Source organism: Apiospora marii (assembly GCF_038362585.1).
Source record: "Apiospora marii strain CBS 49790 chromosome Unknown utg000002l_segment0_segment0, whole genome shotgun sequence".
Classification (NCBI taxonomy): Eukaryota; Fungi; Ascomycota; class Sordariomycetes; order Amphisphaeriales; family Apiosporaceae; genus Apiospora; species Apiospora marii.
In genome coordinates, this window is record NW_027117373.1 from 1,618,537 (window position 1) to 1,645,246 (window position 26,710).

A 26,710-nucleotide genomic window follows, 5' to 3' on the forward strand; every position below is an offset into this window, starting at 1 on the left:
TTGTGTGTGAAGGACTTGGGACAAGCCATTCTGTCTACATCTGTGTCGCATTTTGTGATGTAAGTGCAGGGAGCGGGCATACAGATCAGATTAGATGATGACCACCAAGCCCTCCACCCCCGACGCGCCATACGCTGGGTGATATCAAAGTCTTAGATTCCGACGTCAAGTGCCCATGCTGCAAGTGCCTGACTTGTTGTCTTGATTCGCCTCCGGACTGGCATGCAATTTCCACCCTACTCCCGTGGCGGCGACGAATCATATTTCTCCCCTCCCCGGCCCTCGCCAAAGATCAATGATCTGCAATCCCCAATTAACCATGGTCGGTTGCGCGGATTGCGTGGGATAGCGTCTCCGGCCAATGGGCACCCACGGCCCACCATCAGCTGCCAGTTATGAAGTGTGTAAGTGCAGGATGAATCGTCCAACAGCGCTGCGGGGGGGTCGCATCGTCTAACATGCAAAGCAAGCATTTGGCCGGCTCGGGTTGCACCAGTTCCTTAAATTGGATACTTTGTGCCTGGCCAGGCAGCTCTTGAGCAGGCAGGAACGAATACATGGTGTGGCCCACCGTAGAAGCTTGACGACGTACCTTGGGCAGCTGCTCCTTTGGGTGTCCGCCTCGGGATACAAAAAAAGACACCGCCGCCGATGTTGCGTCTGGAAGAGGGGAAAACCCCGTATTAACCTGACAATATCAAAGAGCGCTGCCGGAACTGCATTCGATCGTGGCATGCTAATTCGCGGAACCCGCGGAGAGCCCCCCGAAAGACTGCATGGACCGATCCGTCTGCTGTTCTCTAACGACGAGCCATTACGAGCCCATAACCTATACCCACAGCTAATAAGAGCACGATCGAGTTGATAAGCTGAGGCTGTCCCATCCCTAACGAAGCAGGATCTCCCTGGCCTTTTCTTCCAACAGACTATCTCTTCTCTTCCAAAGGCCATCTTCATCAACATGGCTGGGCGTTACCAGCAGCAGAGCCATGGGGCTTCCCGAAGAACCCTGTTTACCTTCCTCTCTGTCCTCACTCTGTTATGCCTCGGCCTACTTGCCGCAACCAACCTAAACTCACCAGTCCAACGTGGATTCAGAGCGAGGCAAGCAGCCAGCGATATCCGTTCTGCCGCGGAGGCACGCGCCAAGGCAACAGGCGACAAGTATCTGCTCGGTGTAGGCAAAGCGGATATCACCGGACCCGTCGTCGAGGTCAACTTCGCGGGATATGCCAGTCTGCCCCAGGTCGGTTCCGGTTTGCGCCAACGCATTTACTCGCGGGCCTTCATTGTCGGAGATGTCAACAAGCCCAGTGATCGGTTCGTTTACCTGGTGCTCGACACCCAGGGCGGTGACACTGCTGTGCGATACGGCATCCTGGAGGGACTGGCAGCACTGGGAGGGGACTATGCCATGTACGGCCAATCCAACGTCGCGGTCACTGCCACGCATTCCCACTCCGGACCCGGGGCTTGGTTTAACTACCTGCTGCCGCAAGTCACCAGTCTGGGCTTCAGCAAGCAAAGCTACCAAGCCGTCGTAGATGGCGCTGTTCTCTCCATCAAGAGGGCTCATGAGTCGATGCAGGAGGTGAGTGTTGCTCAAGCCTGTGGTAACTCTGGCGATTGGGACCGTGTTAGCTAATAGGAATCGTGATAGGGCTACCTCGATATTGGTATATTCCTTGTGCTTCAAGCTGTATTTCCTGTTTCGTTCTGTTTACTGACCAGCACTAGGCACCGTGGAGATTGACGATGGAAACTTAAGCCGCAGTCTCTACGCTTATCTGGCAAATCCAGAGTCTGAAAGATCCAAGTACGCCAATGATGTGGATAAGGAGATGACAGTTCTCAAGTTCAAACGTGCTTCTGATAGCAAGAACATTGGCGTTCTCACCTGGTACGCTGTGCATGGCACTTCAATGCTGGAGAACAACACGCACGTTTCTGGTGACAACAAAGGGGTTGCGGCAACCATGTTTGAGAAAGCGATGAAGGACGACACCTCGGCCGCGCCAGGCTTCGTGGCCGGTTTCTCTCAGGCTAATGTTGGTGACACCACGCCCAACGTTCTGGGGGCTTAGTAAGTCGTCATTCGAAACAAAACGTATGCAATCTGGCTAGATACTGACGCCACCCAGCTGCGACGATGGTTCGGGTTCTATGTGCAGCCTAGAAAACAGCACATGCGCCGACGGTAAATCGCAATCTTGCCATGGCAGAGGACCGGAATTCCAGAACGTGGATCTTGGCGTGACTAGCTGTTATGAGATGGGAAGGCGTCAGTATGCCGGAGCGAAGTCTGCATATGTAAGAGACCCCTACGATAATGCCCGTTGCACCGACTAACGGCTTCAAGGACTCACTTGCTTCTTCGGGCACTCCCGTGGTCGGCTCGACCGTCAAGTCTTTCCACTTTTACCAAGATATGCAGTATTACGAGTTCCCCTTGGAAGATGGACGCATGGTGCAAACTTGTCCTGCCGCGTTGGGCTACTCCTTTGCTGCTGGCACTACCGACGGCCCTGGCGCTTTTGATTTCACGCAGAACGACCCCGGCACTCCCAGCGCGTCTCCAGTATGGGCAGTTGTCAAAGGCATCTTAAGAGAGCCTACTCCTAAACAGAAAGCCTGCCAGCAACCAAAGCCGGTCCTTCTCGACGTGGGCGAGCTAAATACCCCTTACGCGTGGTCCCCCAACATTGTCGACATGCAGTTACTGCGCGTCGGTCAGTTCATTATCATCGTCAGCCCAAGCGAGGCGACTACCATGTCGGGCCGCCGCTGGCGTGCTGCTGTCAAGGACGCCGCGGCGTCAGAGTTCCTCCAAGACACTGAGCCCGTGGTCGTCTTGGGCGGCCCGGCGAATACATACGCTCACTACGTCGCCACGCCAGAAGAATACGGGATCCAGCGATACGAAGGCGCCTCCACCTTGTTCGGTCAATGGGAACTGCCCGCCTACATCAACCTGACAGTGAGCAACATCGGTTATCTAGCCCCGACTTCTACTGGCGCACCGCCGCCGGGCCCCTCCCCGCCGGACAACCGCGCCAACTCCCTCTCGTTCATCACCGGGGTCGTCAATGATAATACACCCATCGGCAAGAAATTTGGCGATTGCACGACCCAGCCGTCAGTTACCTACGCTCGGGGCGCCGTAGTGAACGCCACCTTCCAGGGGGCCAACCCCCGCAACAACCTGCGCCTCGAGGGGACCTTTGCCGCCATCGAGAAGAAGGACGGCAACGGCTGGGTGCAGGTTCGCGACGACAGCGACTGGGACCTCGTCTACACGTGGACCCGCACGGATTGGCTCCTCGGGCACAGCGACGTTGTCATCAGCTGGGAGACCGGCCTGAACGCCGAGCCGGGCACGTATCGGACCAGATACTTTGGGGATTCCAAGGCGTTGCTCGGTGGCATTACCGCCTTTGAGGGTGCCAGTGACACGTTCACAGTGACGTAAGGTGGTGGTTTAATGAGTAATGATAATCTGGGACAGTATAGTCTAATTTAATTGGCTGATGTGCATATACACGAATGATGCCCTGTTTGTTTCTGAGATTGGATAAGGTCCCTAAAGCCATTCGATACCCTTGGCAGTAGTAGCCGACTCCTTGATGTTGCGGCCATCCTCGCATTTGGTCCACGGTCCACTGAGGACTTCGATTCCCTGAAGCTCAGCGTTTGGGCCTAGTGTGAGCTGCCCCACGTTCTTGCCATCCTTGTCTCTCAGACGCGCACTTGCACCTTCTCTTGCCTGGTACAAGCACACCTCAACTTCGTTGGTATAGTCGTAGACTGCGCCCTTGGTTCCTTCTTTACCAAGCACAAGCAAGGTGTTCTCGCGAACGTACAGGGGCAGGCTGCCGAAGCCGTGCCTCTCTCTGAACCAGCCCGGGCCGTTTCGGGTCCGGTTCATGAAGAAGCACGTCCAGGTCCCCTTGGGCAGGTAAAACTCGACCTCGCCCGCCTCGTCGAACACGGGCGCGGCCAGCAGGCTGTCGCCGACCATGAACTGGCGGTCCAGGTACCACGACGTGGGGTCGTCGGGGAACTCGATGCACATGGCGCGGAGCGAGAGCGGCAGGCCCGCCTCGACGGCCGCGGCCGCCTGCGCGAACAGGTAGGGCATGAGGCGGGTCTTGAGCGCGGTCCACCTCGCCAGCGTGCGGGAGCAGCCCTCGTCGGACCGGTCGTCGCCGTCGATGGTCCACGGCACGCGGTACGAGCTGGACCCGTGCAGGCGGCTGTGGCTGCAGAGCAGGCCGAAGGCGACCCAGCGCTTGTAGATCCAGGGCGGCGGCCGGCCCTCGAACCCGCCGATGTCGACGGACCAGAAGGCGAACCCCGACAGGCCCAGCGAGAGACCGCCCCGCACCGACTCGGCCATGGCCTCGGCTGTCGACTCGCAGTCCCCGCCCCACTGCAGGGGGAAGCGCTGCGTGCCGGCGCAGGCTGCGCGCGCGAACAGCACGGCCTCGCCCGGGCCGAAGCGCTTCTGCAGCGCCTCGTAGACGACCTTGTTGTAGAGGAAGGCGTAGTAGTTGTGCATCTTCTCCGGGTCCACGGTGCGGTCGTGCCACGCGACGTCGCGCGAGGGGATCCGCTCGCCGAAGTCGGTCTTGATGGCGTCGACGCCCACGTCGAAGAGCTTCTCGAGGCACTCGGCGTACCAGGCCGCCGCGGCCGGGTTCGTGAAGTCGACGAACCCCATGCCCGCCTGCCAGAGGTCCCACTGCCACACGTCGTCGCCGTCCTTGCGCTTGAGCAGGTAGCCCTTCTCGGCGGCGTGGGCGAAGGCGGCGCCGTGCTGCGCGATGTAGGGGTTGATCCAGACGCAGACCTTGCGCACGAGGCCCGAGGCCTTGAGGCGGGCGATCTGCGCCTTGGGGTCGGGGAACTTGTCGGCGTCGAAGACGAAGTCGGTCCAGGCGAAGGCCTTCATCCAGAAGCAGTCGTAGTGGAAGACGTCGACCGGGGTGTCGCGCGCCCGCATGCCCTCGAGGAAGCCGCCGACGGTGTCCTCGTCGTAGCTGGTGGTGAAGCTGGTGCTGAGCCACAGGCCGAAGCTCCAGCCGGGCACGTCGCCGGGGCGGCCCGTCAGGACGGCGTAGCGCCGTAGCACCTCCTTGGGCGTGGGCCCGTAGACGAGGTACCACTTGAGCCGCTGGCCGGCGACGCTCGTCTGCACGCGCGAGGTGCGCTCGCTGCCGACCTCGAGCTCGACGCGGCCGGCGTGGTCGACGAAGACGCCGTAGCCCCGCGAGCTCAGCCAGAAGGACACGTTCTTGTAGGCCTGGTCGCTCGAGGTGCCGCCGTCGGCGTTCCACAGCGTCACCGACTGGCCGACCTTGTTGAAGGCGCCGAACCGCTCCCCGAGCCCGTGCACCGTCTCGCCCACGCCCAGCGTCGTCTGCGTGAACATGTAGTGCTTCAGGTCCCGCATGTCGGCCGTCTGCATCGGGCTCGTTGGCGCCGGGCTGTAGGCCAGGCCGACGCTCCGGGCCTGCAGCGAGGTCAGAGGCTTGGTGCTGGGGCCATCATCGGTGCCGTGGAAGCGGATGTCGAAGGTGTCGTGGTGGTTCGGGTGAATGGTGGCCGACAGCGCTCCCGAGCTCAGCGTAGTCCCCTTGTCGGATTTGCTCACCACGCCCGACGCCTCCGGACGGCCGTCGGGGTACAGGTCGAAGTGCGGCCCCTTGTTGGCGGCGCCGGCCCAGTGCGTGACTTCGACGGAGATTACGCCGTCGAAGGCAGCTTCTATGTCCTGTGAGGAGTCGTTAGACTTTCGCTTTCATATATGCACAAACAACCCAGGAACGGAAGGGGAATAAATCTTACGATAGTGATGGTACTCCTGTTCAGTGTGTCTCCACGAGACTTGATCTTTCGAGTCGGGCATAGGAGACTCAGGCCATTCTTCTTCTCGGCAATCTCGTAGATATCCTCGGCATACTCGACATGCTTGTCGTCGGCGACGAGCCACATGCCATCACGGAACTTCATCTTCGGTGGTTCTGACCGAGGTTGGATGATATGGCAACAAGGAAACGACAGTCACAGTCTGAGCACAGCAACCAAACATCATCTTCTCCCCGACTTTAACCCCAATGCACTATCTTTGTACATCGCATATCGTGTGCATGTTCTACTTCGGATCGCGGGCCGATGGCGCGTTTGCTGGCCACTTATGGGGAGACATCATGGCTTGAATCCGCTGAGCATGCAGCACGAGGTGGTAGATCCACGCATTGGACTCTGTCGGAATGCGGGGAGTGTCGGGCGCCAGTGGGAAACCCAGCAACGTCGTGCATACCAAGCAGTCGGTTGTCGGCTGAACTGCGCCCGTCTCGACATGCTTTCAGTATGCATGCCACTATTCCACCAATGGGAACGAGTCCCCAGGGGACATCCTTCCCTTTACCGGGTTTTACCCCCCATTCCCTTTCTTCAAATTTGCGGCGACCACCATTCGCGAAAACTATTACAATGACAGCTGAGTCTAAGCCCCACCATTTGATGGGCGATGCAACAGAATACAGTTGCTGGTTCAGTTATGGGGAATTGGCTGCCAAGCTCACGAACATGGCGTTCCGGCTGTATTCTAGATGGAGAATACAAGGGCTTGGTAGTCGTACTTTGGCTAACCACATGACTTGCCAATCCATTCGTTCCTTGGACCTGCTTAGGCGAGGTTGCGGTCTCAATTTTCCCACTGGGCCGGCAATATGAGTCGCTAGTCACCATTTCGCGCTCTACCCCTGACATAGTGTTGTAAACGGTCTTGGTGTCAGTATAAGGTCGGGGATGTCATCTTCCACTAATGTTCGTGGGACCAATTAGTCGTATTCGACCACTTTTCTAAGACAAATACGACAATGTTGTTGTCATCCGTCTCCTTTTTCGCCAGTGTGCTCCTTGCCTCTGGGCAAGCAGCTGGCGACGCTGTTTCGGCCCAGCCTATATACAAGGATCCTAAGGCGACCGTTGGAGATCGCGTTGAAGACCTATTGTCGCGCATGACCATCGAGGAGAAGACCTCTCAGCTCGTGCAAGGTGACCTCCGTAACTGGCTCAATGTGACAGATGGCACCTTGAACGCGACAGGGTTGGAATGGAGCATGAAGTACCGCGGCGGTTCCTATTACATCTACGCCGAGGGCCCCAACTCCTGGAAGTACGTCAACGACGGGGTGAAGATCGCCCAGGACTACCTGGTGCACAATACGACTTTGGGCATCCCGGCCTGGGTCCAGGGCGAGTCGATCCATGGCTTCCTCATCCCCAACGCGACCATCTTCAACTCGCCCATCGGCTACGCTTGCTCCTGGAACCCCGAGCTGGTCGAGAAGATGGCCGTGGCCACGGCGAAGGAGGCCCTCGCGCTCGGCGTGAATAACCTCTTTGCGCCCTTGGCGGATCTCGCCCGCGAGCTGCGGTTCGGTCGCGTTGAAGAGACTTTCGGAGAGGACCCCTTTTTGTAAGATAGAATGCGTTCCCTTTCTCGCGACTGACTAAGTACTGATCAACGGCCAGAACCGGTGAGCTGGCTTATCATTACGTAAAGGGCCTCCAAGCCAACAACGTATCGGCTATGGTGAAGCATTATGTAGGTCCACACGACACTAATTGTCCGTCATAAATCATGGCTGACTATACCAAAGGCTGCGTTTGCCTCGCCCGAACAAGGTCTCAACACGGGGCCCGTACACGGAGGCCGAAGGGAACTCTTGACGACCTACCTCCCTCCCTTCAAGCGAGCTATCATTGATGGAGGTGCTCACTCCATCATGTCGGCGTACAGCGCTTATGACGGGGTACCTGCTGTGGCCGACAGGTATATGCTCACCGACATCCTGCGGGACTCTTGGGGCTATGAGTACTTTGTAAGCTTTCATTGTCAAATGCGATAGCCCCGGCTTTAAGCTAAACGTCCACAGGTCATGAGCGACGCAGGTGCAACTGATCGGCTCTGCAACGAGTTTGCCATGTGCAAGAATGATCCGATTGACTCGGAAGCGGTGGTTATTTATGTAGAATTTCCCCTTTTCCCCATCGTGTCATTCTCTCGTCATAGTCTCGGGCTAACCTTCTTGCCAGGCCTTGCCGGCGGGCAACGATATCGAGATGGGCGGGGGTTCGTACAACTTTGAAAAGATACCGCAGATGGTGGAGTTCGGCAAGCTATCCATCGATGTCGTCGACGAGGCGGTGAGGCGGACGCTCCGAGCTAAGTTCGCGGCCGGCCTCTTTGAGAACCCCTATCTCGGCGTTCCCGACGAAGAGCAATCCAAGCATATCCACACAGACGAGACGGTCGAGCTCGCCAGGCTCATCGATGCCGAGTCCATTGTGCTCCTCGAGAATCACGAAAATGTCTTGCCGCTTAAGAAAGACGCAAAGATCGCCGTAATTGGCCCCATGGCACATGGCCTGATGAACGTACGGAATGCCGCTCCTCTTAGTTTGAGAGATAGGGGATAGACTGACATGGTATAGTATGGCGATTATACAGCAGCCAAGTCCGCCAGCCGCGGAGTGACCCCTTTCGACGGCATCCGCGCCGCCAGCAGCGGCCAGGTCACCTACACCCAGGGCTGCGAGAAGTGGTCGAGCGACCGCTCCGGCTTCGCGGCGGCCGTGTCGGCCGCCGAAGCCGCCGACGTCGCCGTCGTGGTCGTGGGCACGTGGTCGCGCGACCAGAACGAGCTGTGGGCGGGCCTCAACGCCACGACGGGCGAGCACGTCGACGCGCACAACCTGGACCTCGTGGGGGCCATGCCGCACCTCGTCCGGGCCGTCCTCGACACGGGCAGGCCGACCGTCGTCGTCTTCAGCTCCGGGAAGCCCGTGACGGAGCCGTGGATCTCGGAGCAGGCCGCCGCGCTGGTCCAGCAGTTTTACCCCTCGGAGCAGGGGGGCCGCGCCCTGGCTGACGTGCTCTTTGGGGACGCGAATCCATCGGGCAAGCTCGCGGTCGGGTTCCCGTACGATGTGGGGACTACGCCCGTTTACTATGATTACCTCAACTCGGGCCGGATGAGCACAAGTCCGGATCCGGGCGCTGCGTACGAGAACGGGACGATGAAGTAAGATTGCGTGTCTCGGTTTCGTGAAGAGACCTGGGGGTGATGACTGACCATGATACCAGGTTCGGACACGCCTACGTCTTGCAGACGCCAGAGCCCCTTTACGAGGTAAGACAGGATCCAAATTTGCGTATCCAAATTGCTGCTGCTAATGACTTCCCAGTTCGGCTATGGTCTCTCGTATAGTACCTTCAAGTACAGTAACCTCAAACTGTCCCAGACCACCGCGACAGCCGCCGACACCATCACCATCACCGTGGACGTGACCAACGAATCGGCCCGCGACGGCGCCGAGGTCGTCCAGCTCTACGTCAAGGACGTCATCGCCAGCGTCGCGGTCCCGAACCTGCAGCTGCGCGGGTTCGCCAAGGTGCCCGTCGCGGCGGGCGCCACCGAGACGGTGGAGATGCGGCTCAAGGTGCAGGACCTGGGGCTGTGGGATATCGGCATAAAGTATGTGGTGGAGCCGGGAGAGTTCAAGGTGAGTTCCTTCCGCCGTGCGCTATATGTGTAGGTATATATATGACGGATTCTGTCTGACATTCAAGCAGGTGTTCGTGGGAAGCTCGAGCAAAGACTTTAGAGCGAATGCGACACTTACGGTGGCATGAGGACGGACGGCAGTGATAGTCTCGTTGGTGCTCGGTTTCCGAGAAGCTGCTTCGTCAACTGCGATTTGACTTTTGTTCTGATGGCTCTTGGATTCCTCCATTATTATCATCACTGTATAGGCACGGAATATCTCACATCGCATAACACATCGATAATCACGATTCGAAAGCCACGAGAGGTTTTAGAAACTATTCAATTGTATAATCGCCGGTCTGGTTGGCGACAACCAGCCGGGGAAATACGTCTATACCTAAGGTATATATTTATAATACAGTATGTGTCATGTGCTACATCTATAAGAAGCCCACACATTAGCTCTGCAGCTTTTGTTTCCCAAGATTGAATAAAAAATGACTGTAAAAAAACACAAAACCAAAACTGCCATGGCAATGCTATCGCTATGCTTGCTATGATATGCTACGCCGTCTCGCCGCCCGCCCATGTTCCATATGCCGTGGGGTAAGGCGGTGATGCTTGATGGGTAGTTGAGGTATCGTACTCATTAGATATATACAAAATGTTGGGGTGTGGATGCGTTCTTATTCGCACGAAGAATGGTAAAAGAGGGAAAGACCTAGTAAGATGGACCGTCGTCATGATATATATATATAACGCCAGCAGATCTATCTAGTAGTAGTAAGTGGTAAGAGGTAGGGAGGGAGAAATGTGGAAGAAAAAATAGGCAGGAGGTAGATATGACTCAGATGGATTCCTTAATATCTCAGCTGGACCTTGGAAGTATGCTTGTGAGCACCCTCGAGCCAGTTCCTGCCGCGGGACTGGGTTTGCGCGGAGCGCTGCCACATGCCCTGAGCACCGAAGTCGGCACCGACCTCGATCGAGGAGGAAGGCCGGCTAGCCTTGCGTTGCGGGCGCTCGCTGGTGGATGCCTGGAGGCTGCTGGGGGCGCTGGAGGCGCGGCGGACAGAGGGAGCAGTCCACATCAGGCCCTGAGGCCGGGCCGCGGATTGAGCAGGCTTGGACCAGAGCATCGAAGGCATCTTCTTCTTGGACAGCGATAGCGGCGCGACCTGAGGCTGAGGAGCAGCAGGCTCGATGGCAGCGGCGGGCTTGAGCATCACGGACGCTCTCGGCATCGGGGGTACAACCACCGACGCGGGGCGAGAAGACTCGTTGAGGAACGAGATGCGGCCGGCCAGAGCAGCGACCTTGCCGCCGCGGCTGAGGGGCCGCGGGGGTGTGAAAGGACGGGCTGGGGACGTCTGCTGCTTCTGGGGAATCTGCTGCTGCTGCTGCTTTTTCGCAGGTCGGGGCATAGCGGGGTGCGCGTTCTCGGAGGTAGCACTTGTAGCGGATCCCATCAGGACCGGGTGCCTCGAGGCGACATCGTAGGTGTAGCCGATGGCCGCAGGGTGGACAGTCTGAGCGTCAGTCATGAGAGTGGTAGCCATGAAGACGGGGTGACGCTTCGACGAGTCGAAAGCGGCATGTCGCTTGGACCGGGCAATGGCCTCGCGCAGCTCATCTTCCCACTGCGAGTAGGGAATCTGTCCCCTCGAGAATCGCTTGTCGGGGTAGCTGGCAGCGATGGCCTGGGCGAGAGCCTGGGACCACTGCTTGGGAGACGAGTTGCTTCGCTTGACTCTCTGGGTAGGGCCGCTGGCCTTGATGGCGGCTTGGAGAGCCTCGTCCCACTGCGCCTCAGAGGCGTGGACGAGAGCGAACCGGGTGTTGGGGTAGCTAGCAGAGATGGCTTCCGAAAGAGCTGCGTCCCAGTTACCGCGGTAGGCGACAGGTTGACGGTATTGCTGGCGGGTAGGGCGGTAGACTGGCTTGGCAGGGGCGACAGCATCCAGGTTCTTAACGACAAGTTCCTCATCGAGGTTCTTGATGACAATCTCCTCGTCAAGGTTCTTGATGGGCAAAGGCTCGTCCAGGCGCAGTTGCTCGTCCAAGTTCTTCACAACAAATTCCTCGGGGGACTCGGGAATCTCGGGTACCTTGGGGAGTTCGGGCTGCTCCGGGAGCTTGGGGAGGTCCGACTCCGACTTCTTGTTCTTGCGTCCGAACCAGCCACGGAGGCTGAACCCACTTCGCTCAGACTCGGCGACGGAGGGCGCAGTAGAGGCCTTGGTGGCGGTCGTGCGGACGGAGGAGGAATCGGTGGTAGGAGAAGACATGGTGGAGTTGGATGATGCAACCGAGAGCAGCGAGGGGCTTCGGGGCCGGATGGTGGAGATAGTAATCCAGTCAAGCTCGACGCGAGTGTTAGCAGTGGGGCTCCACATGCGGCTAGATTCAATGGTCGGGACGGCAGTGTTGATCTGGCGAGGCTTTCTAGTCATATGCAGCGCAGCAGGCTCAGCGTCGGTGGTTCGGTAGATTGTCCGCTCCGAATCAAGCTTGAAAAGGCCGGCCGAGGCGACAGTGGAAGAAGCAGGGGCGGCGAGAGAAGAAGAACCGGACAACGGGGCCCACATGCGAGTCTCATTGGACTCCTCCACTGATCGCGGGGCAGCAACCCACAGCTGCTGAGAAGTCAGCTGCGGGAGAGGCTCATGCGATGATCGGGGCTTCGTTGTCATAGCAATGGCGGCAGGCAGCTTGGAGGTTCGGCGGTAGTCAACCCGAGGGGCGCTGGCATCGAACAGACCCTCGCTCTCGGTAGAGGCGACGACTGCGGCGGGCTGGTCCCAGAGCGACACAGAGACTTGTCGAGGTGCGGCAGCGACGGGGGCAGCGACCTGTCGAGCTTCGGGCTTGGGGGTAGCGACAGGGGCAGCGGCGGGCGTCGGGACCAGGGAAAGAAGGGCAGCGCTTTCGGCGGACTCCGACCACAACAATCCAGTCGAACTGGCAAACTCAACCTCTTGCGGCATCCAGAGGTTGTAGCTCTCGATGGTAGGCATCTCCTCGAAGCGAGGTTGGGCGCGAGTCGTCTCCATCTGCTCCGGAAGGTAGCTTTGCCAGACAGCAGCATCCGGCTGCGAGAGGCCGAATGTCTGCTGCTCCTGGACCGAAGGCTTGCTCCACATCATTGTCTTGGGGGCGCTCTCAGTCTTCAGGGACCAGAGGCTGGTGCTTTGAATTGGCTGGATCTCCTCCCGTCTGGACTGGGTTCGAGTCATGCCCGCGTTGGAGGGAATATAAGATGCCCAGACCGCAGTATCCGGCTGTGCGAGGCCGAAGGTCTGTTCCTCCTGCACGGAGGGCTTGCTCCACAGCATCGTCTTGGAAACGCTCTTGGTCTTGGGAGACCAAAGCTTGGTGCTTTGGATGGGCCGGATCTCCTCCTTCCTGGACTGGGCGCGGATCATACCCTCCTCAGAGGGAATGTAGGATGCCCAGACAGAAGCAATGGGCTGCTGCAGGCCGTAAGCAGGCGATGCGCTTGCAGCAGAGGGCGTCCACATGGCATTGACAGTCTTTGCTGCGACTTCCTGGGCGGCGGGAGTCTTGGTAGCCTTAAGAGCCAAAGGAGCTACGGGCGCCTCAGGGGCCTTGAGGGCCAGAGGGGCTACAGGAGCCTCGGGGGCCTTGAGGGCCAGAGGAGCCAGAGGGGCGACTGGTGGCGACACACTGCGCGACTGGCTGATGTTTCTCACCTTGAAAACCGGGGCCCACAGGTAGTCGTCCATCTGGAAGTCCATATCCTTCTCCGAGGACCAAAGCTCGTCGCTCTCAAGGGGAGCAGGCTCCTCGAATCTCGGAGGGTTTCTCTTTGGCTCAGACTCGGCAGGAAGGTAGCTCGCCCACACGGACTGGATTGGCTGAGGGAGACCGTACGAGGGTACCGCCTTCTCGGCAGCTGGGGTCCAAGTGGTAGCCTTCGCCTTCGAGGACTTCAAAGCTGCCGGCTTGGCGGGGGTAACAGGTGCCGAGCCCCAGAGGTTGTCGCTCTCGATAGGGGCAAGCTCCACAACGCGGGACTGAGGTCTGACGATACCAGATTCGTCGGGCATGTAGCTGGCCCAGGTGTTGCCGTCTGGCTGGGGGAGACCAAGCTCGCGGGTTGCTGCAGCAGGGGCCTTAGGCACCCAGAGATCTTGAGCACGGGGTGCGGACTCCATGGCTTGAGCAGCGGGCTCAGAATCGTCGTAAACAGCATCAAGGCCGGAGTATTCGTCTCCATAGATGCGCTCGAATGCGGGCGACATCTCGGATTCGTACTCGTCAAGAGAGGCTCCGCCCATGGTTGGCAGGGTCAGGCTGTCTCTTCCAGGCAATCCCTCGTCGGTCTTGAGGAGGCTGGCAATCTCCCAAAGCGTCGTCTCGTCAAAGTCATCTCCGCTGTCGTAGTAATCGTCATCATTCAGGTTATCTCCCGAATCTTCTTCTTCATAATCATCGAAGAACGACGAGGAGTATCCGCTCTCCTCGCTTTCCTGGACCTCCTGTGCCCGCGCCTCAAGAGCCGCAGTAGGGCGTGCACCTCCCGAGCTCATTGTGCCAGGCATGCTGCGTGGGCCCCCGGAAGTCATTGTGCCGGGCATGGCCATGAACATGCGCGGCTGCTGGGGAAGCACTGGGATTGTGGCATTGTCACTCTTCTGGCCCCAAGGGAACTGGAAGATTCCTAAGGTGCCTCGCTTCTCTGGGAGGGGCTTAGGGCTCTCGATGATGTCGGGCAGTGCGGTAATACGCTTGGTCCTTCTGGGCGGTCGCTGAGTGGTCTGGCGCACCATGACCTTCTGGGGAACTGGGCGTTCCTTAGGGACCGCCTTCGTCCAAAGCCCGGCAGTCCGGGCGGACCTTGTCTTCGTGGGCTTCTGCCACAAGCTAGAGCTCTCGATCATCAAGGGCTCCGAGGTTTTGCGGAGAGCCGGTCGAACCGTCAAGCCAGGTAGCTCGGGGAACGGCTTGACCTCCTTGGGGAGGGGCGACATCCACAGCTGGTTGGAAGAGTGTTCTGGCTGCTGCGGGCTGAGGGTCCAGAGGGAGTTGACTTCCACTACAGGCTGTACGGGTTGCTTGGCCAAGTTCCGGAGAACGCTATCGGACTCGGTCTCGGACTCATCCGTCTCCGGGGGCGTCGGGCTGCCCAGGTCAGCCGATTGAGTAACAGACAAGAAGTTCAGGTTGTTGCGTTTCTGGAGCAAGTCATTGGCATGTTCCGAGTACTGCGATTGGGCCTCCGCTAGACGAACTTGCCAGGCAGTAGATTTGCGGCTGTCCGAGTTCTGCGATGACGGTCTTTCAGTGCTCTGTTCTCGGGAGGTTGAGCCTGACAGGCTGGCCATGCGTGCTCGCCTCGAGGCACGGCGATCGGCAATGCGCTCGGCAACAAGAGACCTCGTGGAGGACGATGCAGAAGTAGTGCTTTCGGTGATTGATTCTGGGGCGGATTCCTTGACAGGGGTATCATTCGTGGTTGAAACGGAATCGCGGTTGATGTTGTTTTGCAACGAATGCCATCTGTTCTCCTGCATGCCCATCTCCTGCTCAAGGTTTTCCAGCAATGCAATCCTCCTGCCTGTGCTCTCAACCGAGTCTCTGTTCGGTTGCTCAAACTTCTTCAGCTGCGCCTGGATGATCTGAATTGCGGCCTCGGGCGACTCGAGAGGCGATGGTTCGGGTGCCGGGATCATGATGGCTTTCTTCGTCCCAATACCATTGAGGAGCAGAGGAGGCGGTGGGGGCATCATTCTGGAGCGCACCTTGTCCTTTCTCTCAGAGAACGAGAGGCACTCATCACCAACGCGTCTATGCCATTGGCTTTGGCGAGGCGCCTCAGTCTTGGACTCATCAGGCAGAGACTTCTCATCGTCATCTTCGAAGAAGAACGATTTACGGTTGTCGGCTTCTCCTTCCTCTTCCGAGGCAGTGTCAAGCATGACAGTCATGACTTCTTCGCCGACCCCGCTGACGGCCGAAGGAACCGGGGGCCGCCCTTGGGTCTTGATATATGTCTCTTTAGGACAGACCCAGGCCTGCTGAATATCGATAGGGGCGACTGGGGAGTGCACCGAGCCCCAGTTAGTACTAAACTGAGTCTTGGCATCGCTGGCTCCGGAAGCCCGAGAGAACTTGACTGCGGGAAGGACGGGTGAAGATGAACGTTTGGTGCCATCTCGTGCGCTGTTCTGCGTGTAACGCTTGTTCGTGTCGTCTTCCTCTCCAAGGATGCTCTGTGTTCGAATGCTACTCCTGTCCCCGGTCGTTGTTGTGTCACGCTTTTCCTCGCCGACCATTCGTCCCGCGTTCATGTTCGTTTCCTCTTCCTGCGACGGCATGTTCTTACGGAAAGCCATTGGCAGTGGGGGTAACGATGGGACCGAAGACTTGCGTTTCATGTCGCTGGGGGCCTCAGCGGGGCTTGTTGTGGTGGAGGGAGGGTAAAGCAACGTCATCTTCTCGTCGAAGGTCATGCTCTTGGTGTCATTAGGGTGAGGCCGCTGTATACTTCCGGCACTCTTGGGTGGTGGTGGCAAAGGCGGCAAATCAGTCGGGCTGCCGGGCACCGACTGCAGTATCGACTTGCGGCTGGCGACCGAGCCACCAGACTTGGACCTTCTATGCATTGGCTCCGAAGGGAACACTTGCCGATCTGTGTCCGACATCCTCCGGATCGGACGCGGTCGTTCGAGTATAGATTCGCCAGAGTCAGGAGGGCCACTTGGCGTTTTGGTGGCGCCTTGGATGATGTCGTTCACGTAGCTCGGGTCATCGTATACGATGCTGTTGATAAACATCACCGTCTCCTGCCTTTCGTTGCCCTTTTCCTTTTCCTCCTTTTCCTCTTCCGACACCCTCCTCGTTGATCGAGCTCGCGGGTTGGACGGCAAGCCGGTGGTGGGCCGGCGTTGCAGTGGCGTCTTCACGGGCTCGGGCGACTTCTCCTCTTCTACAGGCGGCGGGCGTGGCCTCGGAATCGGGATTCGCACAGGTTGTCCCGGTGTAACAGGCTTAAAGCTAGGGGTGTTCACTGACGATGTCGCTTGTCGCGGGGATCGCCGCCGCACAGCCTCCTCATTGCCTGGAGAAAGCTGGACTCCTGTGCTGGATGATGCGTTCCCTCCTACGGACAAGGCCTCGTCGGTGTGTTCGGCCTCGTGTGTGGATCGTAGCCTGTCAATTGGATACCCATCTTTTCCAGAGATACTGGGGAACCTGCTCATGTCGTCCTTCTCTTCCTTCTCGTCCTTGGCGACATTCTGCGGCGGCTGTGGCGCAGGGCGCGAGGCGATGAGCGTCGTCGAGGGGTTGCGAGCCAGCGTTGCGGAGTTTCGAACCTGGGTGTTCACAGCTCTCCTCTCCTTCTCGTTCTTCCAAGCCGTTGCAAGATCAATGGTCGGGATCTTGTTCAACGCATCCTGCATGTCGGTCGTTTCCGCAGGAATAGGGTTAGAGATGGCCAGCTTTCCAGCCCCCTTCTTCGACTTGCTGCCCTGGTTCTTGACGTCGACGAGTCGCTTGGGTGGCATTTGCGGGGCGTCATTTTCCCGCTGGGGTCGCATTGGCGGGAAAAGCTGTCCTTGGACTGGGACACCGCCGATTCCAACCACTCCAGTAATTGGCCTGGTAAGTGTCGGCAGCCCATTCTCGTCGACCTGTGCGTTTTCGTTGGGGAACGTAGTAATAGTCGTCTCGGCCCCCTTCAACTCGGCATATCTCGACGGAGGATAGTCGTCGGTGTCGGCCGTCGAGAGATCTCTATTGCGATTATAGTTCTGGGGGGTGGGCGACACTGGGGGTTGTTGACGAATTTCCCTCCCGGCTCCCAATATGCCAACAAAAACCGTCACCAGGGCTAACGATTCACATAAGCAGGCATTCTTACAATATTATCAATGGCAATGGAGAGCTTACCAACTAAGATGAAAAGGCCTGCAGCCGGAACAGTCGTCCTAAGCAGCAAGTCAATTGTGCGAAGTCCAAGGAGCAAAGTCACACTTGTTCCCATCCAGACGGCAAGGGCAGTAATCGTCAAAAGGATTGCCTTCCTCTTGCCGCCGTCCTGGCCGCTGTTGTCGGACGAGAGCGCTCTGATTGCCAGAGTAACGAGCATTACGGCGTCGAGGGCAATAACGACAATCGCTATCGGGGCGAGATTCGAAGCCGGCACACACGTCGAATTAAATTGCGGCCGGGTCTCGGCCACGAACACCATGCCCACGATGAATCGCGCCAACACCTGGAACTGTTGAATCTTGCCGAGCACCGAAGATGTTCCATCCTTCGCGACTGCCCACACAAGAAATTGCTGGATGGCCGTCCGCGCCACCTGGTCGAAGAGCGTCGAAATAATGACGGCGGTTTGACATTGCGACGAGGCCGTCGGTGCTAGAAGCGTCGAGATGAATCCGACCAAGGCCCAGAGACCGGACGTCGCCAAAAATATTATGAGGGCCAGCCTCAGACCGTCCCGGAAGATTGCTGAGCCATGGCCTTTTAAGTAAAGAATGAATCCTGCTGACGCTGTGTTGAACAATATACCACTATACGTAGACACGCGCGCGCGCGGACGGCATTAGCAAGCCGGACCCTCGAGTTGACGGCCGGGTACATATACTACTTACAAAACAAAGACAGCAATCAAAGGCTGAGTGCTGTCGGTTGTGGCCATGGTTGCGGCGCCGAGCAACGGCGTCCTGCGACCGTGGTAGGGTGAAATTCCCAGTCAATGGGTGAAGTTAAATAGTGTATTACTGCTGAAGTGAATAGATCATAGTGAGTGTGGTTGAAGCGTTCCTCTATTGTACAGGGCTTGAGGCGACGATGACTTCGGAGACAGTTTGGGGCCCTGGATAGCTCGAAACAAGACGGACGAAAAAAGAAGAGATTGTTCGCCAGCAGAGGTAGCCAGAGCTGTCGCTGTCTCCCTCTCCCTCCTCGATGAACACTGCCCAGTGCCGGTTAACATCCGGCGCCTTCGTCCCACACCCCATCGCGTTGCACCCACCATCCTCTGGGTTTGGCTGGGCATTCGTGCGTGGCCATCTTTGGACGTGGGTTACATGGCTGGGTCAAACGGGGCCGTGTTCGAGATGCCTCAATTAGTATATTATGCCGTACAGCAGACTGGCACCTGGTTGGTTGAATTGCAAGGCTGACGGGCCCAGGGCCCCCCGACCCCTGTCAACCTAGTTGGACTTGAAACCCGACATGTAACATCCATCGATCGACATGGGCGTTCGCAAAGGCTGACATATTAATAAATCACTGGCTCTCTTCCGAGCGCTCTTCTGCGAGTTCTCGACAATTCTTGAACATCTGATCTCATGTCTTCATCCAATCTTGTCGTCATCCTCCCATCCCAATCCCATGTTGCAACCTCTTGACGTGTGTTTATCGAGGTTCTGGGTTCCTGAAACGAAAGTCAATGAGGGGTCCAACGAATCTTCAACACGCCTGCCATTCTTCAATGAGTGAAGAGCAGGACGCAAATAAACCCTGACGTCAGGCTGCCAACACACAATTATGAGACGTTGTGGCAAAGGCAATAGTAATATTACCATGTACCCGGGAAAAGAACAAGTTGGGTATTGTAGTACAGCATCACAGTCTTGATATCGGAGATCAGATGAGGCAGCTTTGCCTGCCCGGAATGGCACACGTGCGCAGGAACTAAAAGTCATGGTGCGTCGCGCAAGAGTGGGGGACAAGAGCAATTGCCGCAGCAGCAGCAGTTGTCGTCGGATGCAATCGCACATGTACTTGATTTGATGTGTGCAATACTCTACGCGGCGTCTTCAACCTGACGGCGCATCATGAAACCACGCCGTTGACTTTAGCTCATGATGAGGATGCGAGCTGAGAGAATCCTTCTGGACGATTTACCGCCGCCGTTTACAGCTTTCCCACAGGAACCGCTTGAGACTGGCCCAAACCCACCAACCCCTACCGCCAGGCACTCCTAACAACCCCCAAATGCTTGGCTTCGGCCATCGCGACCCTTTCTGTCGCAGATTCCAAGAATCTGCACCCTCAAGGAAGTTCACCGAAGCATTTTCTCCCTTTTCTTATTTTTTTGACACCGAAGCTTGATGGCGAACCTAGATACACAGAACCATGGTAGATCCCGATTGCAATTATCCTCCCAGATACCACAGTACCGTATGCACCGGATTGGATTGTCCAGTCGGTCACAGGCGATTAAGATTAGAAGCCAGGCGCTCTGGATCGAAGTGGATGTTGAATGGAGGCTTTGGGTCCATATCGACAGCGACCGTAGCATTCGATGTAACTTGGATTTGAGAACGCGTTTCTGTGTTTCGTGTCGCTAAAATTTGCAAACCACCAGCGAGTCGCCAGATCCGTATGTATAGACGCCATTCTCCTCTAAAAATGCAACAATCTTCGGCTGAAGGAACATCCATACGCAGATGCTGGTTAGGGGGTCATCAGCAACAATTTTAACTACAGTAACCGTGCAATTTGCCATCTCCGGTCAGAAGTGGCTTTGGCAAGTAGAATCCACTCTAACCAGATCTGAGCCTCAAACCCCCCAAAGCCATGCTGCCAACGCTCGCAGAATACTGAAGTGGAATCATCAAGTACATGAACGTTCAAATAAGCTCTCGAATAGTCGATGCTACGTACAACTCGATTTTGTGGCCTTTTATTACATTTGTGAATGATTATTAAATAAATTGGTCAGTTCAGTGTATTATCCATGTCGCTCGCTAGTGGTTGGCCATCATGATGTCCTCAGTGCATTCTCTCCGATTACTCAGCGTCCCTTCATGGACTGTGTCAATGCCAGCCTCTTAGAGAACGGACTGAGGCTGCGTTCACGCTGCTGAGACCGCGGTGCTGCCACCGGATCCCTTGATCGGCCAGCACCGTGACGATCAGACATGTAATCCTCGGCTCGAGGCCCGTCTCTGCGTCTAGGCGGATCTGCGTTGCGCGACATTTGTGAAGGTGGAGATCTCGACCGAAACCCTTTCTTTCCTACCGGTGACCGAGATCTGTCCGAGCGTGGAGATGGCCGTGATGGCCTTCCTCTTGCCGGCTCTCCGCGTCGGCTGGACTGCTCGTAGGCATCCTCATCCCTTCCTACAGGGCTAAGACTTCTCTCGGCCGAGCGCGAGTCACGTGAGTAGCCCCTCCGTTGCGGCCGCCGTTGGTCTGGAGTAGCTGAGCGGCTGGGCACAGCTCTTCTCACCGGCGATGGGCTACGCGACAGGTCCCTTGCTGGACTCGGCGTGCGTGAACGTCCCGTAGAAATGGTGGAAACGCTGTCGTACGAAGCTGATCGTCTTCGCTTTGATGCCTCACCCGGTTCCGAGCCCTCGTCGTCATCGCGCTCCAGCTCTCGCTTCCTTGCCCTCTCAGCCTCTAGTTTGGCAAGCTGCTGGTCGGCTACCCCTTGTCTGGCAGAAGTTAGCATTAAGAAACCACCGCCAGGTAGCGTGTGACATACTTGCTCTCAAGAGTGGGTGGCGTTGCTTCCGTTAACTTTGGCACCAGCTTTGGGTTGAAGAGCTGTTGAGTACGGGAAGGCCTGGAGATATAAGGTCGTTCCTGTGCGGCCGCCTTGCACTCATAAGAATAATGGCGTGGGGTGATGTTAGCTTTTTGGACGTCGGCATGGGGATGAGTTTGACTTATCTCGTTTCAGGCATTTTTGGCACTGGACGTTAGCAGGCGTCGCTTTCGAAGGACCGCGTCGCCACATTTTCGCCGGTTGTGCTGGTCACAACTAAAATATCCGGGGAAATTGTAATGTTTTATGAGAATAAGTATCGCAAGGTCTTGAGAGACCGATGCGAATGAATGAAGCGATGTTGGCGTGGACGCAATAGTGCTGCGTTTGATTTACTGGTGACGGTTGTCCAGAGATTAATGCAATCGTTTTGAGCGAAAGTGGCTTGAGGAACTTAATTGGGGCGGTGTGTCTCTAAAGCCACAGCACCTGCCCCTGGAGCTTGGCATACCGCCGTCTCATGGTCTTCGCAATTGAATGTGCCGCCACTATGTAATGGATATCTAGCTCGCCCATAATTGTTGCATATTACTGTATAGATCATACCTGATATTACACTATTGTGATCTTGAAGTGGGTTTTTGCGTCCTAAGTGAGAATGTTGATGAAGTCGGCGGAATGTTTTGATTCCATCTCAAGTCCAAGCCGTTTTGCATTTGCCGTCTAAAACTGGCTGCACAAATACATAATGTCCAGCATAGCCAATCGTGGAGGAACAAAGGCTGGCTGCCACATCGTTCGGAAGACATTGGATATTGGATATACTGAGACATGTGATTACTCGTACTAGATGCATCTTACTCTCTGCTTGAAATCATAAATACGCCGGGAAACAGGTTTGACTTGCATACTAAACCACAAAGCAACATCCATTGTCCCTCTGGAGGTCTGTTTGCCACGTTCACCCAGATCGACGACGCGTACAGATATCCTACAGACGTCTTTTGGTTTCTCGAGGATTTCAACGAGTTCGTCACTTTGACGCCGTTCGGAGGCATCTTCGTAGGCGAGTGGCTGGAAGGAAGAATAGATATTCTCGAATTAGGCCTGATGTGGCCCCGCTAGATCAAAGACGGCGTAAAGACCGTCTTCGTGCCTGCCTATCTTGCAACTCCAGCTTATGTACGTTATGGCGTCACCACTCCGCGGGTGAAACTCAAGGCTCCGTGATACCTACTGTATCCTTCAGTAAAATCCCCTCTGACGCCGGAACTTCCCATTCTCACGTCCCATGAGTTCTGGAAACCCAACACACGAGTAGTTACGACTGCTGTAGTCAATATACTGGCCTAGACATACGAAATGGGTCTCCTTCAGACATTTCTGCATATAACCAACTTCCGCAGCCCGTTCCTGCGGACTCTAGCGCCGAGCGCCGCGGCCGCCTTTGCGATCCAAACGGCATTCGCGGTCCCGTCCATCGCGGCGCAGTCGGAACGCTTCTACGATGCCTCAGGCGCCCTGACGTTTCTCTCAGTGACGCTGCTCAGCCTGTACCTGCCCAGCCTGCGCGCGCAGTCCGCCGGCGCAGCTACGAAGTTGCCGAACCTGCTGTCGCCGTTCTTGAAGTCTGTTGGCACTGCTGGCGCTGGGAGCCTTAACTGGCGGCAGGTTGCGCTGAGCGGCGCCGTTGCATTCTGGTCTATTCGCTGTAAGATGACGAGGCCTCCTCCAAGCCTGTTAGGGCACCCAGCTTCTATGAACTAACGCGCACCAATGCAGTGGGTTCTTTCCTCTTTGACCGTGTCTTGAAAGAAGGCAAGGACTCCCGCTTCGATGAAATCAAGAAATCGCCTTCCAAGTTCGCGGTGGCCTGGATGGGCCAGGCCACTTGGGTCACGCTGTGCCTGATGCCCGTCATCGCCATCAACGCCATCCCGCCTGCCGTATTTGCCTCCATGCCCGCCGTGAAGCTCACTGACGCGATTGGAATGGCCCTGTACATCAGCGGGCTCGCCTTCGAGGTCATTGCCGATCGCCAGAAGAGCCAGTGGATGCACGAGAAGCGAACCAAGCAGCACGACGAGCAGTTCATGACGCGAGGCCTGTGGAGCAAGAGGTACGCTCACCTATCTATATAGCCGTGAAGCCCGCCGTATCGTAACAACTAACCGAAACTGCCAGTCAATATCCCAACTACTTCGGTGAATGCACGCTCTGGACAGGCATCGCGACAGCCGCCGCCGGTGTACTCGTCACCAACCCCGCACAGGTGGGACTCAGCCTCCCGGGTGGCGTTGGGGGCAGGAGCCTTGCGCTCCTGCTTTCGTATGTCAGCCCGGCCTTTGTGAGCTTCTTGCTGCTCAAGGTCACAGGAGTGCCATTGAGTGAAAAGAAGTATGATAAGAGATACGGAGACCGAAAGGATTACCAAAACTGGAAGAAGAACACACCCAAATTCTTCCCCAAGTTCTAAGCTGTTGCCGCCTAGCTGAATCTCCTCTCCCCTCGGTTTCGTTTGCTGGCCTCAGTCGTCCCTGCCAAGATGTACGAAGTGGATAATCAAACTACGGCTGTTCATACTGGCCTCCGTGGCATGAAGATATGGATTATGTTCTGATCGGATTACAATGTAGACGGACTCGAACCCACTCCGCCATGCAGTCTGCAGTAATGACCTAGTCGAGAGACTGATATCTGTACATGGTCACGTGTAGAATAAGCAAACCCCATGTGCTACATTTGACAGGCTCTTAGATAGATTACTTTTGATTTATGTAGCTAGCTGTCACAGCAGTGCGTTGCGAGCAACGCGGAATTAAGTACTTATTCCAAACTTTGCGCCATCAAGGCCAGCTCACAGCGCCGTAACTATACAAAACGTGACCGCAACAGCTCGCTTACTTGTGGAATGCCTTGACCTTCTCGACTTCGTCATAGCTACCCATGAAGATACCAGATTTGTCATGGATGTGTTCTGGCACCACCTCCATCATACGTTCCATCTTGCTGTTTAGTGCAAGACCGCCAGCTGTAAAGTATTGTTAGTGACTTCTTCGCTATGCCCGAGGAGAATTGCGATACTTACCATTCTCAAAGACCATGGCCATGGGAGCACACTCGTACAGAATTCGCAGCTTGCCCTTCGGGCTCTTCTTGTCTGCCGGGTAGGCGAAGATTCCTCCGTACAGCAGGGTACGGTACGCATCAGCCACCATGGAACCGATGTAACGAGCGCTGTACGGCTTCTCGCCATCCTTGGGGAACTTCAGAGACTCGAAGTAGTTCTTGGTGGCGTCTTCCCAGTACATCGCGTTACCCTCGTTGGTGGAGTAGATGGCACGGCTCTTGGGGATTCTCATGTCGGGATGAGTCAAGATGAACTCGCCGAAGTTGTTGTCGAGGGTGAAGCCGTTCACGCCGCCACCCTTCATAGTGATGACCAGCTGCGCCGAGGCACCGTACATGGTGAAACCGGCGGCAACCAGCTCAGTGCCAGGCTTGAGGATGTCCTCCTTGGTGCCTTGCGAGCCCTCCGCGAGCTTGTGGATACCGAAAATGGTGCCTACTGAGACACCGGCGTCGAGGTTGGAGCTTCCGTCGATGGGATCGCATGCCACGGCGTACCGCGCATTGTCGTTCGGGTTCTTGAAGAAAATAATCTCCTCTTCCTCCTCAGACACGAGCAGGGCGCACTTGCCCGAAGACCGCATGGCGGCGATGAACAAGTCATTGCCTATCACGTCGAGCTTCTTCTGGTCGTCACCTGTCGCATTGGAATGTCCAGCCAGACCAGTCAGGTTTACTAACGTAGCTCGACGAATGTAATGCGAGATAGACTTGAAAGAAAATTGGAGGGCGTGGCAAAGCAGGCTATAGAAGTGGTACGTATGTCAATATAAGCCCCTCTAAAGGAAGTGATGTTTGGGTGCAGCACGTACGTGAAATCTCCTGTGGCCTCCCTGACCTTGGCCTGCTCTTCTGTCAGGAAGCGAGTCAAGGTCACGATGTCTGTGTTGATGCCAGCCGACTCTGTGGCGGCGCTGTCGCCGTTTGGTGAGGCCATATTGTCGTCTTTTGGGGTTTCAAGGACGGTCTGTTACTGCTGAATGTATAGTAGACCGAGGTGATGGACAAAGATGGGTAGGGGGTATACGGGCGCGGGTGTGAGACGATTGGAGGAAGTTGAAAATGTTGTAAGAGTTGACGAGAGTTGCAAGTATGCAGGTCACGGCGGAATGGCAAGCAGTAATAAGTGCAGGAGGCGGGCAATGGGATCTACTGAAGCTCCAGTTGTGTGACGAAAGAGCTACATTTAAGTCTGTACCTGAATGGGGATCTACCGAGGGGCAGAGATGTGGGTTATTGATGGATGACACGAAAGGGCAGCAACAACCACGGCTGCCCGTCATCTCCCCACTCCCCGCCTTTTACGAGGCTTTCGTTAGAGTTATCGCTCGCTCCTCGGCGTAGAGATCTGCAATTGGAGGGCTAGCAGGAGACGCGAATGCCTTTCATCCCGAGAAGCCAATCTGATGGCGTGGAGTCTGGACTCTGGAGGCTTTTACTCCAAAGCGGAATGGGCTGGCGCCGGTGCTGAAAGAAGATCTCCCGGGTCACGATGGTTGGGAAGTTCCTTTGCGCCCGTCCCTTGAGCCGAGACGGGAGTTGTCGGCCAACTACGGCTACCTGCTAAGATTAAAAACCAGGTCGTGTGAGCTGTCTGCCAGGGAAAGCAAGCCATTGGCAATAATTGGCTTGTGCCCCCATGTGATCCAAGCCATATCTTTGCTTAGGTAGGCATTGACTGAACGCCTACGACCTAACTCCTAACGGCGAAGAGTTGCAATTCTCTCCGGACAGAAGCTCCGGGCACTGAAACAAATCAGATACAGCAAAAGGCCAACAACGCCAAATACCAGGTACCCGAAGGTAACGAATGCAAGAGATATGGGTATTTGATGATGCAAATGTGGGAATTGCTCGATGGCGAAGGATTGACCGATGAGCTGTGCCAGCTTTTTGACCCCGCCAATGACGCTCCTCCCGTCTCCAACTTGCATAGCGCCTATGGCTCAAAAGTCATCTCCAGTTGGAGACGACTCCAGCCGGACCAGTCGGCCCTGGCAAGCTGACAAAGGTCCCAGCTTGGCGAAAGTCGGAGATAGCACAGGCCAAGCGGGGCATTTCTGCCAATCCGGTGCCAGCCTCCTTAAGCAGTAGGGACACCAACAAGACACCGGACCGATCAAACAGCAAGGCTTTCCCCGACAGCTGGCAATAGATGCAGCAATGATTCAAGTATGGTAATCGAATCATTACACTTATATAATGGTTTTTAGCGGTTTATTATGACCGATTATTCCATTTGGATGCTTTAAGCATCGGTAACTAATTCACATTTCCGGTGTCACTTCTGCCTTGAGCTGGGCTGGAGCTGGGAGCTGTTCCTGAGCTCAACCCCACCGAAGATGTCGGCATTACGGCTAAGTGTTGTTCCGACTTTGTGCTCGCCGTGGCCCACCAAACGCGGTACGGTCCATTGAAAAGTTGATTTTTTTGCATCGTAAGCTTCTTTGCAGCTTTTCTTTCCTACCAACAAACTGCGAGCTGTGCCTGTCCGGCTCGCAGTGAAGATTGAAATCGTGAGTATTTTTTCCCATCTTCTTCT

At 56.4% G+C, this 26,710-nt stretch overlaps 7 protein-coding genes across 7 annotated transcripts; 3 read left to right on the forward strand and 4 right to left on the reverse strand.

Annotated features, from left to right (window-relative positions):
- Positions 1-961: 961 nt before the first annotated feature.
- On the forward strand, positions 962-3,469 carry PG985_002189 (neutral/alkaline non-lysosomal ceramidase; the record flags this gene model as incomplete). Its single annotated transcript, XM_066821958.1, has 4 exons — positions 962-1,613; positions 1,738-2,083; positions 2,142-2,310; positions 2,360-3,469. The coding sequence occupies 4 exons, from the start codon at positions 962-964 to the stop codon at positions 3,467-3,469; spliced, it is 2,277 nt and encodes a 758-aa protein (XP_066689390.1).
- Positions 3,470-3,580: 111 nt separating this feature from the next.
- On the reverse strand, positions 3,581-6,012 carry PG985_002190 (uncharacterized protein; the record flags this gene model as incomplete). The annotated part of the gene is made up of 2 exons (XM_066821959.1): positions 3,581-5,773; positions 5,848-6,012. The coding sequence occupies 2 exons, from the start codon at positions 6,010-6,012 to the stop codon at positions 3,581-3,583; spliced, it is 2,358 nt and encodes a 785-aa protein (XP_066689391.1).
- Positions 6,013-6,884: 872 nt separating this feature from the next.
- PG985_002191 (uncharacterized protein) lies at positions 6,885-9,706 on the forward strand (the record flags this gene model as incomplete). The annotated part of the gene is made up of 9 exons (XM_066821960.1): positions 6,885-7,486; positions 7,543-7,615; positions 7,671-7,892; positions 7,947-8,039; positions 8,107-8,448; positions 8,506-9,095; positions 9,158-9,203; positions 9,259-9,576; positions 9,647-9,706. 9 exons carry the CDS (start codon positions 6,885-6,887, stop codon positions 9,704-9,706), a joined length of 2,346 nt encoding a protein of 781 aa, XP_066689392.1.
- A 714-nt stretch (positions 9,707-10,420) lies between these two features.
- Positions 10,421-18,234, reverse strand: PG985_002192 (uncharacterized protein; the record flags this gene model as incomplete). Its single annotated transcript, XM_066821961.1, has 3 exons — positions 10,421-17,418; positions 17,478-18,106; positions 18,188-18,234. The coding sequence occupies 3 exons, from the start codon at positions 18,232-18,234 to the stop codon at positions 10,421-10,423; spliced, it is 7,674 nt and encodes a 2,557-aa protein (XP_066689393.1).
- Positions 18,235-20,340: 2,106 nt separating this feature from the next.
- Positions 20,341-21,291, reverse strand: PG985_002193 (uncharacterized protein; the record flags this gene model as incomplete). The annotated part of the gene is made up of 3 exons (XM_066821962.1): positions 20,341-20,986; positions 21,037-21,117; positions 21,248-21,291. The coding sequence occupies 3 exons, from the start codon at positions 21,289-21,291 to the stop codon at positions 20,341-20,343; spliced, it is 771 nt and encodes a 256-aa protein (XP_066689394.1).
- A 1,110-nt stretch (positions 21,292-22,401) lies between these two features.
- Positions 22,402-23,515, forward strand: PG985_002194 (uncharacterized protein; the record flags this gene model as incomplete). Its single annotated transcript, XM_066821963.1, has 3 exons — positions 22,402-22,750; positions 22,822-23,158; positions 23,224-23,515. 3 exons carry the CDS (start codon positions 22,402-22,404, stop codon positions 23,513-23,515), a joined length of 978 nt encoding a protein of 325 aa, XP_066689395.1.
- A 424-nt stretch (positions 23,516-23,939) lies between these two features.
- On the reverse strand, positions 23,940-25,105 carry PG985_002195 (Fructose-1-6-bisphosphatase; the record flags this gene model as incomplete). The annotated part of the gene is made up of 3 exons (XM_066821964.1): positions 23,940-24,070; positions 24,128-24,912; positions 24,981-25,105. The coding sequence occupies 3 exons, from the start codon at positions 25,103-25,105 to the stop codon at positions 23,940-23,942; spliced, it is 1,041 nt and encodes a 346-aa protein (XP_066689396.1).
- Between the last annotated feature and the right edge of the window lie 1,605 nt (positions 25,106-26,710).